Source organism: Trichoderma gamsii (assembly GCF_001481775.2).
Source record: "Trichoderma gamsii strain T6085 chromosome Unknown Scaffold_24.2, whole genome shotgun sequence".
Lineage (NCBI taxonomy): Eukaryota > Fungi > Ascomycota > Sordariomycetes > Hypocreales > Hypocreaceae > Trichoderma > Trichoderma gamsii.
In genome coordinates this window covers 148,684-165,738 of record NW_020171361.1, presented here as the reverse complement: position 1 = coordinate 165,738, position 17,055 = coordinate 148,684, and the positions used below count along the sequence as shown (strand labels likewise).

At 46.0% G+C, this 17,055-nt stretch overlaps 5 protein-coding genes across 5 annotated transcripts; 3 read left to right on the top strand and 2 right to left on the bottom strand.

Annotated features, from left to right (window-relative positions):
- Window positions 1-458: 458 nt before the first annotated feature.
- On the top strand, window positions 459-1,340 carry TGAM01_v206875 (hypothetical protein; the record flags this gene model as incomplete). Its single annotated transcript, XM_018804369.1, has 2 exons — window positions 459-717; window positions 790-1,340. 2 exons carry the CDS (start codon window positions 459-461, stop codon window positions 1,338-1,340), a joined length of 810 nt encoding a protein of 269 aa, XP_018662484.1.
- Window positions 1,341-1,577: 237 nt separating this feature from the next.
- TGAM01_v206874 (hypothetical protein) lies at window positions 1,578-3,280 on the bottom strand (the record flags this gene model as incomplete). The annotated part of the gene is made up of 4 exons (XM_024549967.1): window positions 1,578-1,914; window positions 2,083-2,602; window positions 2,808-3,052; window positions 3,261-3,280. The coding sequence occupies 4 exons, from the start codon at window positions 3,278-3,280 to the stop codon at window positions 1,578-1,580; spliced, it is 1,122 nt and encodes a 373-aa protein (XP_024405276.1).
- Window positions 3,281-5,331: 2,051 nt separating this feature from the next.
- On the top strand, window positions 5,332-5,937 carry TGAM01_v206873 (hypothetical protein; the record flags this gene model as incomplete). The annotated part of the gene is made up of 1 exon (XM_018804371.1): window positions 5,332-5,937. One exon carries the CDS (start codon window positions 5,332-5,334, stop codon window positions 5,935-5,937), a length of 606 nt encoding a protein of 201 aa, XP_018662486.1.
- A 176-nt stretch (window positions 5,938-6,113) lies between these two features.
- Window positions 6,114-7,802, bottom strand: TGAM01_v206872 (hypothetical protein; the record flags this gene model as incomplete). Its single annotated transcript, XM_018804372.1, has 1 exon — window positions 6,114-7,802. The coding sequence occupies one exon, from the start codon at window positions 7,800-7,802 to the stop codon at window positions 6,114-6,116; it is 1,689 nt and encodes a 562-aa protein (XP_018662487.1).
- A 7,480-nt stretch (window positions 7,803-15,282) lies between these two features.
- TGAM01_v206871 (NAD dependent epimerase/dehydratase) lies at window positions 15,283-16,293 on the top strand (the record flags this gene model as incomplete). Its single annotated transcript, XM_018804373.1, has 1 exon — window positions 15,283-16,293. The coding sequence occupies one exon, from the start codon at window positions 15,283-15,285 to the stop codon at window positions 16,291-16,293; it is 1,011 nt and encodes a 336-aa protein (XP_018662488.1).
- Between the last annotated feature and the right edge of the window lie 762 nt (window positions 16,294-17,055).

Below are 17,055 nucleotides of genomic sequence, written 5' to 3'. Positions count from 1 at the left end.
AGGGAGAGCGTATTCGACCAAGAGATGAAAGGATTGCAACGTACGACTATATAAGTTAGATAATCTTTATTAATGGTCACCTACGCCCTCATCTGATCTCGAGTCAAAGCTCTCTTTGCTCTTCACCGTATTCGTGCTCGGTAATTGAACTAGTGATAATACGCACCGGGCTATTCCGCTCCCTGGCTCGGTTAGCAGCAGCTCATATCTCGACGCCCCTTGCCAGCCAACTGTGGATTCTCGAGATTTAATAAAGGCGATGATTCCGGATCAAAACTGAGCTCGTTAATGTGTTTCTGAACATATATGCTTAATCCCTTCGCCAATCTTACAAAAACACGATGATGCTTCTTTGACACGCCTGGTTGAACCCGAGAAGAAACCACGTCGTATAACAACACGCCACCCTTCAGGACCCTTAAGGACCCTTTAAGCATCTTACAGGCGGGACGATCACAATGGCGGCACCTGAAGATCTGGAAGCAGAGGGTGTAGCGCCAGCACAAGAGCCGAGCTTGGACACGGCAACAACCAACACTACAAGTACTTTGAACGAGAGTGAACAGAATCTGCCTGTCCAAGGAGAAACGAGAGCAGAATCCAAAATTCTCGAGCCCACCACACGGTTTTCAGGTCGACAGATTTTTTACATCTTCGGCTTGGATGGTATTGGCGCATTTGCTCTGTCAGGGGGTGTCAATTTCGCCATCGCGTACGGTAAGCGTTGAGCTCGTCGCTGAGATAATTCCTAATCGGCACACACGAGTTGATTGCTAACGAATCTCACAGCCATGTACACCACACAAAACACAGTCAAGCGGCCTGTCCGCCTGTGGCAGCTCCCCAACACGCTGGCCGGTGATGCTGCCGTCACGATATTCGTGCAGTGCGTCATTACCTGGTTCGTCGAGCTGATTCTCCTTCGCTACGATCTTCGCCATCGCTCGGTGCAGCCCATCGGCTTCATCTCACAGCCGACCAACCGATGGCTGCGGCTGTTCTTCTTCCTCCCACGCGATCCAGCTGAGGGAGTTGGAAACCCGCATCGCAAGTGGACGTTTCTCGAATTCATCCAGCAGGCCTTACGGGGCCTCAGCTTTGGAGTCGTGAGCTTCCTGATACTGTGGCCCATTTTCATGGGCGCACTGACAGGATTCGGGAGAAAGGAGGGCGCCGACTATGTCTATCACGATAAATGGCTGCCTCAAGTGTTCAAATTAATCTTGGGTGGAGTTTTGGGCCTGCTAACGACGCCGCTAATGGCCATGTTCTGGTTGATTAAAGCGGGCTGGGAATACAAAAAGGAGGAGGAGGCAACTCCAGTGGCGGCAGAAGTATGAGGCTGCATCCGCGCAATGAGTACATGAAATGCATAGACACCCATATATATTACGACTATCTAATATTAATACATAATACATGACGATGAGATGGTGCCTCTATATCCGGCGTGCAGGCTCATGCTAGGGTTCCTTTAACGGAATCCACCATCTAAAAGAGGCATTATGCTATGCAGCGGCTCATAGTCAGCAACTGAACATACCAACGGGTTTGCCGCTTGGCCAAACTGAACTTGTTCAAATGATATATATAGTGTGGCGCCTGGTCGTAGCATCATAGTGCGCGCAGGGCAAATTGGCCTCGTTCTCTTGCTTCGCAATGTATAGCCTTCTCTGCGACTTGTCATTGATGTATAGCCGCCCAATTCTCCGAAATCGACTCATCTGAGCGTCGACCAATTCAAGAAGAAGGCATGTGAGAAAATCATCGTCCGGATGTTCCCTAGTGCTATCTGCAGGCAGATAGGATTTCCAATGATCTTGCCACGGTATATAATACAAGTTATCCTTGGCGGCCCATGCTGCTATATCGGCGTTATCGAGCTGAAAGTCGAGAGTTGCTTCTCTAGTGTTTCTGCTAATAGCGTCCGACCAATATCTAAACTTTCTAGAATGTTGCCTAGGGCGGTGTGGGATTGCAAATATATCTGTTTGTCTGCCGTCAAAATATGACTTTAGTCGCCATTGTTTGAGAGTTCCTATTGCTTCAACTTCCACAATTGGATGCAACAAGGGTCCGTACAAATCATCAGTCCACTCTTCCACCAATGCGTTCTGAGTGTCGCGATATTTAACGCATTTCACGGCAGCCAAGAAGCCCGAGTTGCCTTTTGCATGGTTCGGCGCGACTGGTACCGCTGTAGATGCCCACGAAAAGCTGGGAGCCCGATATTGGTGTGCCTGATCGTGTTGAAATAAGCTGAGTCGATCTCGAGGCTCTTCGATGACCGCTTTGGTGAGCAACCGGTCTCGATACCACATCATCTCGGAAGCGAGGTTCCGAAGCCATAGCCCGACGACGTAGTTGTCATCAACCAGCGCTCTAAAGAATTTGGCAATGCCAGCAAAAGCGACGGCGCGATCACTCGCAAAAGTCAGATTGCAACTGGAATTTTTTTCCAATACGTCGCCCCATGCGTCGTAGAGTTCGGTGCCTGGAGTAGCGGGCTCGAGTGCAGTTTGCCGGCTCGGTGTCATCTGAAGCTTGCTCAAGGCAGCCTTGAAAATAACGTCTCCTTCTCGAAGGACTTCCGGGAACTTATCTGGAAACCGTTCGCAGAGTGTAGATTCAGCACATTCAAAAAAAAACTTCGCGCGAGCCGAAACGGAGATTTCGTGGAGACAGCCATCGTTCTTGAACCACCCAGCCTCTGACACTCAGAGGAGACCTGGAAACCTGTTCCTCCCAGAACTCGTTCTCGACCAATATGCATTTCTCCACGACTACCACGTCCCGGTTTGGCTTACGTCTGACCTTCCAGTCAATGTGAGGCTTATCCATCAACCGCAAGTCTCTCTCAAAATACAAGCCGCGTTTACCTGATCCCCAGTCCGCGGAGACGTTGCAAAACGAGTTTTGGTAAACCTGGTCCATAGTAAGGGCCTCGGCTCGCCAGTCCTCTCCGTCGTCGCCTTCTTGAATGATACAGAGCGAGTCAATCCAAACGTATCGAATCTGCAGGCGTTGAGCAAGCGCGATGAACTCTTGGTATCTTTTAGGCAGTATATTGACAGAAAGTCCATTCTTCCAAGTATCAATCGTTTTGGTGGTAAGTGTGGGGACATTGGAAGAACCCCATCGGTGGCTAAGCGTCATGTATCTCTCATTCTTGGCGATAGCCCGTCCTCCCGGCACCAATATGACCGAAAGATTCTCCAGGGAGCCGACATCTATAACTCTGGTCGGATACCAAGGCTCACTTCTTCTGAAATAGGCACATTGTGAGTGTTTTTCTTCGCAGCGGCGAATCCAAGTGCTGATGTGGGCAAAAGTCTCGTTTGATGCCGTGGACGGCGACTGTAAATTTGCATCGAAAACTGAATTGTACAATGAATCATATTAGAGATGATCTTTAAGCACGTTGATGGACACGTATAAAGTACAATACCAATACCTGTTGGATCGCGAAGGAGAGCAATAATGGTGCCTGCTCTACGCCCGTTATCGTCTTGGACGTCAGACTGTAAGAGTTGCTCTAGAGCTTCAATATCCGGCAGCAAGTCGGACAAATCCTCGTGCGACGTCTTCATCCCATGAAGATATTCGGCGTTGAAGTCCGTCCGTATTCGGCGACGGGCGCCCGTCATGTGAGTGACGCATCGCCGATCTGGCGGTAGCTTTGCTCTCTCTGCGACTCTTTGTAGACTTGATGTGAGCCTCGCAAGTCTTTCTAGATGGCCCCTCGCTTTCGCCGGGTTGCTAAAGGAATTGCGAAAAGCTCGCCAGCATATGAAACATTTCTGGTCAACCGCTTTAAGAAATTGGAGAATGGAGAAATGATGTGGATAATATTCGATACAGACATCAACAACGCTAAAATCGAACTCTTGAGTCTGGAAAAGGTGTTTGCATGTTGAGCATAGTGGCATCTTTGCTGCTAGATATGACGATACCAAGCAAAGAAGAAGCCAGGAGAGCAGATTGCCTGGTATTGATGTTTATGGGTTGTCCACTCGGCAAATCACTACGCTAAGCGAAAAATCGACCAATAACTTTGTGAACTTTGCTTTTCGTCATTATGAATTGTAATCTTGATTACTATACCTGGTGAAAACCATATACATCGTGACTCAACAATAGCCGCTAAGCCAAGCAATGTCATGGGTATCGCAGTTATGTTGTGAATGCGGAACCCTTTGAACACCATCTTCTTGGGGGCTTTGAACTTTTTATTCGAGCATTATCGAACCATTTGATGGAAGTGGATTTGTGAAGTTCCTGCAGCGTTAGAACATAACCGCCGCAATCTTTTGCATAACATGATTGGAAAGTCGCCTTCATAGCTGTACTGCGTCATCGGCACTTTACAATAATATTCGTGTAACGTATTTACACCTCTGAGAATAGAAGCTGCTTGATATGTCCATCGCCGCAAATTACTCTTCAACTTCATCAGTAAAGGATCCAGAAATTCCATATCCAGCGGAAGCTTTGGTAAGAAAGAGCCTCCTTCAAGCCTCTTCAATCTCAGTATCTGCGTTCAATAATGGTGTGTAAACCGCAATGGCGTACCTGTCATCGCCAACATCTTGTTTCATTCTGCTCATTGGCTGAACTATCCTGGTCACAATGAATATCTCCCGGACGAGGACGGCGACTGGACTACAACGCGGGGCTCAAATGTCACACGCGTATAATAGCTGCTGATGTGCCACTAATAACTCAAGCAGGACAATTCATTTTTAATCTACGAGTGCTCATATCTTCTCATTTTGCCTATTCTTCTCATTAATGTGTACTTAGAAATCCGTAGTTCTTAGCGCTGTAAGTGTGTCTTATCTCAGTACGTGTGGCCAAGAAATCAAGAAAATAGAGCGGCTATCAATGTTGCTAGTGGACTGATATAGGCTCCTATAGGCGTCAGCTGCGGAGCAATATTGACCCATTAGCTCTAAATGGGTCTTCAATATTATCTTCCGGTTGAAAATAGCTAGCAGATGCCATGCCTAATTTCTCACCTAGGATCAAGAGTCTGTTAGCGTACCGCAGCGGGCAACAAAAGTGCAACGGCTTATACTGTAGATGGAATCAAAATGAATACTCCGCTTTGATGTGCTAGATTGACGGGTCCAGATAATATATTATATTATTTTAGACAATTTGTGGTCATAAATATCTGGCGTGGTTACACACCACCTTTTGATGCGCGCTCCCACGAAATAAGAGAATCTAGCATTCAAAACCCAAGCTGAGGATCGAGGCAGCTGCACTTTGACCAGCGCATTCAGCTTGAGTACACCGTTTCAATCATTCAGCACCAGGCGTTCGATCATGACTCAAGGCCATATGATGTCTTTGCCGCGGCCCGTAAACACGCTGTTTGTGTCGGAACAGCTGGTCTATCGCAGTGTGCAGATGTCTGATTTGGACACCTTCTACAGAATCATCAGCGAACCCGGGTGCATGGAATTGGGTCACCCGCTTATTCCCCGGCCACCAACTCAAAATTCCATGGATGAGTTTGTCGAGTCATACCAAAAGAAAGCTCTGATCTTCGTTTTCATTTGTCTACAAGAGTCAGAGGATGGGAAAGTCACAGCGGGCAAACCGATTGGGTCTCTCAACATGTCCCCGCCATCGCTCCAAGCCAGAGAAGATCACCGCTCTACGAGCTTTTCCATTTGGCTTCTAGAAGAATACCGTGGTAAAGGCTACGGTGAGGAAGCTACTAAATGGGCTGTGGATTGGGCATTTAATTATGCCGGTGTGCACCGCATTGAACTCTGGTCTTTTAGCTTCAATGAGGCGGCAATACGGCTATGGGAAAAGATTGGGTTCACATTGGAAGGCAGGAAGCGAGAGAATGTGTGGTTTCAACGTAGGTGGTTTGATACTGTGCTGTATTCCATTCTTGAGCAGGAATGGGAGAGAATATAGAGCTTGATAACATTCGGGTGCTGGATCAAGGCTTTAGTGTCCCAAAGATTGTTGATTCGCATTTTCTGTGAGCTGTTGATGACTGAGAAGAATTGTGTGATGACTTAATTCATTAGAATGGTAGACTAATATACGGCTCTCGGGCTATCTCAAGAGCCCTCAATTAAGTGAAGTACTTACAGAGACAAGACCTGCTTATCTGCCTCTAATTGATCGCTCAACGATTGCCTGTCAACATCTTGTATATTTACACACTGTTCAATCGCCAACACAGCAGCTGTCGCCGCGCTCTGTCCCATTATCATATACGTGGGCTCGAGTCGGATGGCCGCAAACGCCACATGAGTACCGCTCATTGTGACGGGATTTAGAAAGTTGGTGATGGAGCCTGAGGAAGGAATAATGCTGCCAAATGCAATGGGAAACGGATTCGGCACTGGAGTATGGACCAGTCCTTCATTCTGAATTTGCGACCCAATGACTATCCTTTCCGCCTCGTGCACGTCCATGGTATAGGATCCGAGACCAATGATGCTGTCTGTGCCGAAGCCCTTGGGGCTCTGTACGTCGTTTTGCGTCATGGTATAGTTTCCCTGCATGCGTCTTGCCTCTCGTATGTAAATCTCATAAGGCCAATTTCCGTTGCTCGTCCATTCGTCTTTGGCATAGCCCCAAACACTTGTCGCATTCCGAATCGATGCGGGTACTCTGGGGTGGTTGGCAAGCGTCCAAAAAAAGCCTTGCGTGTACGTTTTATAATTGTTGGCGATTGTCTGCCGTTGTGCCAAACTCTCTTCAATATAGTTTGTCTTTTTGACAGTGTCATAATTTCCACCCAAGAAATCGGTGCTGACTTGTCCATTTGAGTTGCTGTCTGTCTTCTCATTGGGCATAAACTGCGATGTGAAAAAGGGTGCTGTTGCGTCGCCTGCTTCGATGTAACGAAATAGGATCTCATAGGAATCTTCGTCGTATCCTTCTGGTTGAGAAAAAGGCACCAGATTGTCAGATTGCTGCGTTAAGCTAATCCGATAATTAAATGCCTGAAGCCGTAAATCATCGGCAGTACCATTTAGTTGCTGAGCCTCTGTGGCTGTAAGAACACGGTCGATTCCTTGGATGAGGCCGCTAGAAGAATCTCCCTCTGTAACATACGGAGAAATTCCCTGGTAGCTGTTGTCTGGAGCGATTTGCACTCCGGCCAAAGACTCCCCAAAGTCTGCCTTGCTTTCACGGCCTATTGTGTATGGGACCCCGGCCGCAGCCATAAAATCACCTTCATAGCTAGCATCTATGAACATCAAGGCATCATACACATGACCTGACAAGGTCTTGATAGACTCAATCCGGTTGTTATTCAGTGTCACACTGTCAGCCGACGCATCCAGTGTCTCATTCCGAAAGATTGTGATGTTCAGCTCCTCAACCCAGTCTTCCAATATCTGCTCGGCGACATGGGCCTCAAAGGTCCACTGTACTTGGTTGCTTTGGTCTATGGCGGGCCCTGGCTGAGCAGCTATGTTCTGGCCGATGTACTGTGCTCTGGTCCCATGGGTCCACGCAGAACTGGGCTCGTAATAATTGTATACCCGATTAAAAAACTCTCTTGCGATACCACCGATGGCATTCCCATTCTTGGAGTCTGTCCAACCAAGGCCGGACACCAGCATGCCGCCAATATGGTTGGTCGGAGATACAATTGCGACAGTCTTATTCATCCGCGTTGTCTGGATGGCGGCTACAAGCGCAGCTGGGGTTGACCCGTAAATTACAACATCGTATGTTGCTGATGTAGACCCAGAGCAGCTCGTTTCTTCTTTGCTTCGGTTGTTCAGAGGAGCAGAAGCGCCAAGGTGATATAACATGGTGAGGATTAGTATGAAAATTGGCTGAACACGTAGAAAAGAGAAGCATGGTAGCAATCTACACAGTCGCCTTCGTGCCATATTGAGATATTGGCGATCGCTTTTCGCAAAAATGTGGGAAGAATGGGAAACTGCAGATTGTCTGCTCGTAAATCGCCAATGAAGGTACACTTATCACATATTTATAAAATTTTAAACATGGAGTAGCCCCTCCGCATGAATCTTGTTTTCTTGCTTTTTCCTTTTCCCCCTTCGGTCTCTTTTTTGACTTTGAATCCAGCATTAGCCTTTAACGTTGAATTAGGGATAATACGGCAGTAGAATTTGCTTCTTCCAATATTATTTACTTGGCAGGTTTTCTCCTGTTCGTCAACTGACCTGCTAAACCCCGCAAACGTGCGAAACAGCTCTGTGAACAATAATGTCGATGCATCTCCATCGCAGACTCGGGTATATCTATCCCACGCCGATGCCCATGACGATGTAGAGGTATAGGCTGTAATGCCGTAATGTGACCAGATGAATACTACCACACAGGCATGCAACCCCTCTCGGTATGCAACGCTAGCGTTGGATCAGCCATCAGCAGGTACTGGCTCGTGGATAGCGTTACAGCCAAGATCGGTCGATGATGAGGTCCATGAGCTTTGGAGAACGTGGAATTCTGTTGACGTGTTTCCATCTCGAGGTAAACCTTCATGCTGCTATATGAAATTCCTTCTTGGCGCCAGTAACAACAACGTAAAGCTGTTGGTTCTATAGGCAACTTCAGTAGTCTTGCGTTGTTTGTAGTTGCCATAGTGATTCTAGTCAGAACACCGTAGGATACTATCATCCAAGAGTTCATCTTGGCCTCGTTGAGTGTTTTGGAAAAGTGAATAACATGGTGGCGTGAATTAGAAGCTGCTTCAAGTTTCCATTAAGTAGTCTACCTGCAATGTCGTATTAGATCTGCGGGGTAGAGGCTCTCCAAGATATCCCCCGCCTTGTAACATCGTCTTCTGTGCAAGGGCTGAATGACGCATCAAGCAGGGATGTCCGCATCAACGTTCACGGGCGCAATGTCTTTTCAAAGCTGTAACGGCTCAACAGGCTCAGTTGTTTACTGGGCGCATCGCAATTCACTGGATTTCTCTTTGATACCAAAACGGGGAGGAACATTTATTTGAACATTTGACTTACTCTTTAAACCGCCCGCTAGAGGACAGCTAATGTTTATTTAGAGCTGGACGTGGCTTGGCCGTCTGCAAGGGGTTCGTAAAAAGAGTTTTAGTTGGCCCTCCAGCGGGCGCCACAGAATTCAGGTGCATGCAGGCACGAAGACGAGGTCGCATGACCAGATTTTGTGTTTAGCTAAAGACTAGAAGTCAATATTACCGGAGTTGCGAGTTATGGGTATGATGATTTGTAGTCTCTACTATCTATTATTGATTCTGTTTGATACAAAGCACTAACCAGCCTCTGTTCTCTTCACCTGCTCGCAGCCCGCTACAGTGGGTAATCCTGAAGATGACCCGAAAGCAACGCGGTGGTTGAACCAGCTGTAACAACTAAGAATGTGACCAATATACAAAATCACACCACGCTGGATCTGAATCATAGTCAACTATTGTATGAACATAGGTAGATGTAATCTCTGTTGGTTTGACGAAGACTACAGAGTGGGTTGTGTGCAACATCGCCATGACTGTACACTCGAAGAAGTCTCAAATATCCTGTGACTAACACATGAGCTCGAGCAGTTTTTACTTTTTTTGATGATGCATAGATCACAACATCACAACGATAGCTCAATTCGATCACTAACGCTCTAAAGAGAGCGGTTTAGGCCAAGTTCTCAATGAACAGGTGTGAGCAAAGAGCTGTCGGTGCATCATAATAGATGACGGCTACGAGCCGCGACCAAAACTTGGATTCTTACGTGCCTATATCATAGAAGGTCTTTGTGTCAAGAATGTACTTGGGCGTATGGAGACTATTCAGACGCATAGCAGTCGCAACGTGTTAGCCAGCTTGTAATGTGAAGCTTGATTGTCAGGATCTGATCAGTGAACGAAGAGTGACAGACAACTAAGAGGAGCTAAAGCATCTCTATCACTAGATAGCAGCTAGAACTTCTTACCAAGAGGATATCTGAATTTCTGCTGAGGAGGGTTGGAAGTCTTAATTCTGTATAGGTATCTTTTCCTGTTGCGACTGCTTCTAGCTAGTTGTGGCCCAGGTTCTTTGTCATCTGAAATTGATGCTGTTATCCATATTGTTAAATGCACATCCCTAGATTTTGCTTACTTTTATACCTCGATAGACCTTCACGAGAAATGGTAACTTGGCTTTTATTAGGTTGCATATAATCTGATGCACAGCGCCTCCTCCGGTTTTTTATTCAATAATTCAATGAAACTCGTCTCAAGTCTCTGAGAATGTGGGCTCTTGTATGATTAGAACAGCCACATCCCTCAAAAGACACTCTTGGAGATCGCCACAAGTGTCACCATTTCCTTTTCCTCCTGTCTTTGGAGTCGAAGGTAAGTTTGTTTTGATTACAATAGCAGCAGAAACTTTTGACCCTGTTTCAGTTACGAAAAGGAAAGGTCTGCGTTAAACATCAATTAATACATTAGTGTAAAAAGAAAAGAAAGAAACAAGGCGGAGGGGGCCAGTTACGTGTCCTTGCAAATTTTAATATCCCCCAAATTAACGCGAGTTGATTGTCACAGTTTCTCCTCACCATCGATGATATAAAGAGATGAGGGGTCAGCATGAAGTGCAATCTTATTTTGAACGAGACAATGATAACAGCTGTAAATTTATAAGCTTTACATTGTCTTAATCGCCATGATATTCGAGAGCTTATTTAAACACTACTCCGCCGCGTCCTTGTTGTCGGAATTATACGCGTAATTGGCGATGAGTTTATTGCCCTCTAAGCTCAAAACTGATGGCGTTGTCAACTCATTCCCAAGTCTGTCGTAGTGTCTCTGAATGCCTAATCATATCATAAACCAAGAATCAATTTTTAACCATCTATTCACCGAATGGTAACAAATTGGAAGCTGACAAAAGTTCGAACGCCTAGTGCCCCCTGTAGGCTGACAGGCCAGGAATGGCGCCATATCCCCTCAATGCGAACTGTGATTTCTAGACATTTAACAAGCGGTCTAGATGTTTCACGCATAGTTCTGTACGAAGAGCCTCAAAGATCTGCACGATTTTGTGAAAAGAGGGCTGACAGTTACTGGGTATCGCCATGGTCCGTCCACGATCAAGAGCCGGAGTCATTCTTACGCTCTAATTGGTCTGCTACAAGGAACTCCTGTTCCATAATTATAGAACCACTTGCTATTTCTGGTGCGCCTGGGACTATTTGACGGGAAATCTACTCCGTATTTACTCTTTCTTTCCACCAGTGAACTTGATTCAAACTGTATCGGACCGAAAGCCTAAAGTAAACTCATCATGATAAGTCACAATTGTCTTAGTACTTTCATAACTGCCTCTACAACACATACACAGGTCTAGAAAAAGATGTTCCTCTCGCTAAAATATGATAATTACAAAGTCTAGACTGTCAGTTCTTTATTCCGTGAGCGTTCATGTTGAGAAGCAGATTTACACCCTGAAACGGAATTAGGCGGGGTTGCAAAGGCAGTTTACCAATTAGCGACGAGACACTAGATGGAGCTGACGCGACAGGTCTCATTTTGCATCGCAAACATCACGGAATGCTACCACAAAAAAAAAGTGTCAACTGTATAATAGCATATATAGCATCATGGGCTCTCTTAGCTATACTCGCCCCTTCATTATTTAATTTTTTATGAACGTAGCTGCATTTATGTATATCCATGTCGTGAGACTATGTGTTACGGGGAAAGTCAGAACTTGCCGTGATCTTTCTGTCATAATCTTCGCGCAGCGGTCGCATAGCTCTAGAAGTCGTTTAAGTTGAATGGTAAACATGTATGTCACAAGATCAAACCATTGAATGTAGTTTAAGTGGCCTATTTCTCGTATTTCGCGCATGAGACGGAGTTATCTGCGGAGGCACCCTATTTAAGATGTGTCTTAGACATGCTGACCTAGTTAGCAAACTTCGCACTTTTGTAAGATCGCAGACAACTCTGGGTTAACTCTGGGTTAAGGGGCATCAGTGAGCCTTACCAGACGCACTAGGCTTCTAAACAGATTTAGCGCTCTCAAAGCTCTACAAAGCAGCATACGAAGACTTCCTAGTTGCAGGGATTAAGAAGCGCTTTGGAACCGTTGCTATCATATGCTGATCAGTTTCGTATTGTAACCAATGCGAAGGCCATAAGCATGTTGGTGGGTTCACGGACTTCTTATTTCATTTGCCATGACAGTGTAAACTGCCTTGTACATTACAGGAAACTTCTCATCTGGTGTGAGAATCATCCATGCTAGACTGTATTTAGTAAAAATTGTTCTAGCCCGCGAATGGGCAAAGAATTTCCGAAGCGTAAGTTAGTATATTAATCAAGGCGTGCTTCCTATCTATCTGGGGTCAATTTAACTAGAAGCCGTGGGTTCGTATTCAGCGACATTGAACCAATTTGGACACTCATCAACTAATAGCGACGCGATTGAGCCTCAACACAACAATTCAAAGACATGCCGTTGCGTAAACATACCAAAGCTCCTCCAAGATTCACTTTTGTTACGCCAGAGTTTGAAGGAAATGAAATAAGATGGCTTAAGACTCATTCAGATGCTGCGAGAAGCCACGCTGCCTATTGGGGTGGTCCTGCTAAGCGCCAACGGCAGACCGGCAAAGAAAGCGAAGCAAACAAAGAAAGCACCCCTGTTCATAACACCATAACGAATAAGCGTTTTCATCGACGTAGAGCAAATCTTCAGTTTTACTGCTTCGCTTCCGACACTATCCAACGACATGAGGCTACCAGACCGAAAAATACAAAGGCCATGTCTTCGACGGCAGGATATGATATACCCAACTATCCAAGATGTCTTCCGTCTCTCATACCTGAAGGACGAGGGTCGAACGCTTTCTCAGCCGATCTGACCGCGTTCAGATTTTACAATGAAGACTTCATAAGACGTTTTGTCATGGTTGACAATCAAGATTGTCCCATGATACTAAGTAGCTGTCTTTTACTTAGCTACGCTCATTACATGGCCTTGACGGGGCATGGAACGACTACGGTATTACTGGAACTTAAAAGCCAAGTTATGCACCGCCTGAGCGCAGAAATGAGTTTGTCGCATGGATTACTCAGTCCCCGATGCTTAACTGCAATTGTGGCTCTAGGCGCCCCAATTGTCTGTTTACTATCCAGGGATATGCCACAGGGTTTAAGCATCCGCGAGCACATCGATGCAACTTTGGAAGAGGATTATCTGTGCAATGAGCAATCCGCCGCCATTGCTCAGTGCTCACTTGAAGAGCAGATCGTTCATCGACACGCATTAGCCAAACTGTTTCTGAAAACGAGCGCCAACTTTCAAGACGCAGACAGTTTAGCATTATTGCAGTATATCTCTAATTACATAAACATGCACGTACTTATTCCCCCATTTATTTCAAGACGCTTTCTAACAGAGTTTCCAGATCAATAGCTCTAGAAGCAACGGACAATCTATATACTCCATTGGAAGATGTTGAAAAGCTGTTCCCAACAATAAACCCTTACCAACAATACGCCATTCCAGAAGAGTGGATGTCGCCTATTACTCATCAACAGGTTGATAAGACTCCTACGACACGCATCGAGATCCAGCTGCTACTTTTCATAAGCCTTTTACATAAGTGGTTCTCGACATTTCTTGATAAAGACAACGCTGTATTGGCCCCCACAGACGAGATACTCCAGGAGCGGGCTGCACTTCGCCAAAGAATAGAAAGCTTTGCGCCAGCGACAGAGAACGTCATTAACGAAAACGAAATTATATATGAATGCTGTCGACGAGTCGGCTTGGTCTGTTTAGCTGCCGCAGATAGAAAGATCCCGATTCATGTTGCGGCGAAGCTTGTGGAGAATAAGCCTAGCATTACAAAACTTCTTCGTATGACCGATCTTCCAGGCCTCTGGGGAAATCGCAAAGGATTATTGTTTTGGGTTGCTGCTACACTTCAATTTGCCACGGCAAGACAATGTTTCCCGTTGCTGTCTACAACATTACTTGCACCGTTAGTACAGGAGCTTTCAATGTCAGTAGCATGCGCTGAAGCGGCCGTCAACTCTCTTAAACGGCTCAAAACCTTTGAGAGTTTATGCTGCTGTTTATAGTCTTGGGGATAGGTTACAACATACAGAGAAATACGATGTATAACGGCAGGCTCCGTCACGTCCCAGTCTTCTACTTCGCCTAGTTGGCCAGAACTCACTTGGAAACGAAAGTTCTTGGAGTTCGAAATGAAATCATGACCAGCCATTTGTAACTGGCCAAGTTCATTCGCTAAGCTGCGGTTATATGAAATTCTTCATGGCCATTTGATAACTCTTCCTTTGCCATCTTCATTTAGGCCATAATTAGCCCAGCTCCCTTGCGCAAACACGAGTTACATGCTTACTGGCTGGTGCGGCAACCAATTCGCAACTCTTCGGGATTTAGGGCGGGGCAAACTAATGCAACAAAATCATGCAAATACAATTGCTAGCAACAGTGGCTTTCTAGTTCAATGTTACTTACTTACCTCTGGCATGGAGCCTCTTATCAGGCGTGTCTGTGATGCATATTTGTAATGGATGTGATCCTTTAGCCTCTGGTAGTACGGAACCCAATACCGCGCTGATAGAATGATTACTCGCCCGAATGACCAGCGTGATTCTATAGCTTCCAGTGAGTACAATCCAAATCTGAAAGAGTGGTTGGCATCAGCGGCAGCGTAATTTTTTCATGACGTCGCCAGTTGTTTTCTCATCTTAGACACCAGCATCAACAGCAGAGCTCGGCATGGCACCAATATAGCAGAAAGTGACTTGATTTCGAGCATGTCAAAAATTACAGGTGTAGAAGTAAGACGCTATTTTCGACTTGGATAATACGGCTGCCCAAAATCTTCCGACCTCTTGTACAATTTCACCAGGAGGCTACTGAAAGTAATAGCTAAAGTTAGTTGCCATTAGGTGTAAGACCAGTACAATCCTACTTGTCTTTATGCAGCCACTCCGCGCGATGACGCCATATGAGAACTTTTATTATATGCTGGTAACTTATTTGTTTTAGTGAAAGCGGAGAGCATTCCAGACGTCACAATAACATGATGCCACTCTTCAGTGTCTCTAAAAGGCTAGTTCATTTTGCAAGATAAGATGTCTAGACATATTTGGAGTATAAAACCCCTCGTTGGCCCCCAAACGATGAACTTAATTGATCGCCTAGGGTCAGCAAACTTAATTGATCGCCTAGGGTCAGCAATACATCAGTCCAAAGACTTTGATATCTTACAACCCACTCCAAGATCTACATATTGCTTTTGCGCTTGACATTTTCCTTCAAAATGGTTATCCTTATTACTGGTAGCACCGGTTACCTTGGTGGTCAACTGGTAAAGGAAGCATTTGCTCGAGGCCATAGTGTCCGCGCCGTTGTGCGATCGGAGGCGTCTTTCAAGAAGCTCGCTGAACAATTTCCCGAATTCGCGCCAAAGCTTTCTTACGTTATTGCTACCGACATAACCAAGCCTGAATCATACGAGGGGGCGTTTGAGGATGTGGTCGGCGTAATACACGCTGCGTCTCCGTTCAACCTCCAGCCCAAAGACAACGAGGAAGACCTCCTCAAACCCGCCATTAGAGGCTCTGTCGCCATCCTGGATGCGGCCCTGCATCATGGGAAAGACGTTAAAAGAGTGGTGATTACTTCATCACACGCTTCTGTTGCAGATGTCACCAAAGGAAAGCGAGCTGGCTATGTATACAATGAGAAGGACTGGAACCCTATCACGTATGAGCAGGCCGCCGACCCTGCTACAGATGGTGTTACCGCGTATTGTGCCTCGAAGGCACTAGCCGAACGAGCAGTATGGGAATGGGCTGATAAGCACAAAGGCGCACACTTCGACGTAGTCACAATTACTCCGCCGTGGATCTTTGGTCCTTACGCCACGGAGTTGACGTCCACAGCGAATCTGAGTGAGAGCGTTCGGCTGATCTACAATCTGTTAGGCGCCAAAGAGGTACCTGAATTTGACTTTGGTGGATATGCTGATGTACGAGAGGTCAGCGCGGCTCATCTCCTTGCTCTCGAAGTGCCGTCTGCAGGTGGACAGCGTTTTTGGGTTGGGCAATCTCTCCGATGGCAAACTGTGGTAGACATTGCGCGCGAAGAGTTTCCCGAACTGAAAACGAGACTACCTGAAGGAAAACCTGGGTGGATAGAGGATGCGTATGGCGTGGATGGTAGCAAAGCGGAGAAGATCCTGGGCTTGAAGTATTTGACGCTGAGGGAAACTATTAGGGATACCTTCACCCAGCTGCTCGCCGCTGAGCGAGCGGAAGCTGCATCATAGATTGTGCTTGCTTCAATGAGTAATTAACATCGGTATTGGAGAAAGGGATGACCATGAGTTGAAATTCGTTCCAGATCGCTGCTTTGCCGTTACCCTATCCTTTTTCGGTGGTTCGAATAGAGACGTAGTAATCTTATCGAATGACTCAGTAATTCAGCTACTCTATTATGCTTTTTGTATTGCTATGCTTTAAGAAGGTTGCTTACTTTAGCTGATTCTAACCGAATGAGCGATCAACAGACAGGATTTGAGAGTAAAAACAACGTTCCTTTTTATTCTCGTGATAAGCCATGTGAAAGGGATGCTATGCGGGAGGCTGGAGGCCATGGCATCGATTCTACTCCCAATTCACTGTCAAAAGGCTTTTTACATGATGCAGTTGTTGTGTCGCTCAATTTGGTACACTACATGAACTCGGAAAATAAAGTCCAATGGAGAATGGAAACAAAGCTGTATATGAACCATTCTCAGCGAATCAAGAATACTACTACGTCAATATTGACCGGTGTTGGAAGAGAATAAACATCGCCAAAGTCTTAATCTTACCCATCTTAGACTTCTGGGACAAGAGATCGATCTCAGTGCTTCAGGTAACAGCTCCTCTACGGTCCAACCCCAGATGCATGGAGAACGGCAGAAGATTGGCTGTGTTAAACTCCAGTCAAGCGTATGGAAGTGACCTCCGAAGTGGGATTGGCGACCTTCAGAAGGGCTCTAGAAATTACATTCAAAGGGCCGTTTTCCTGTCTTCTGATCTTGGCG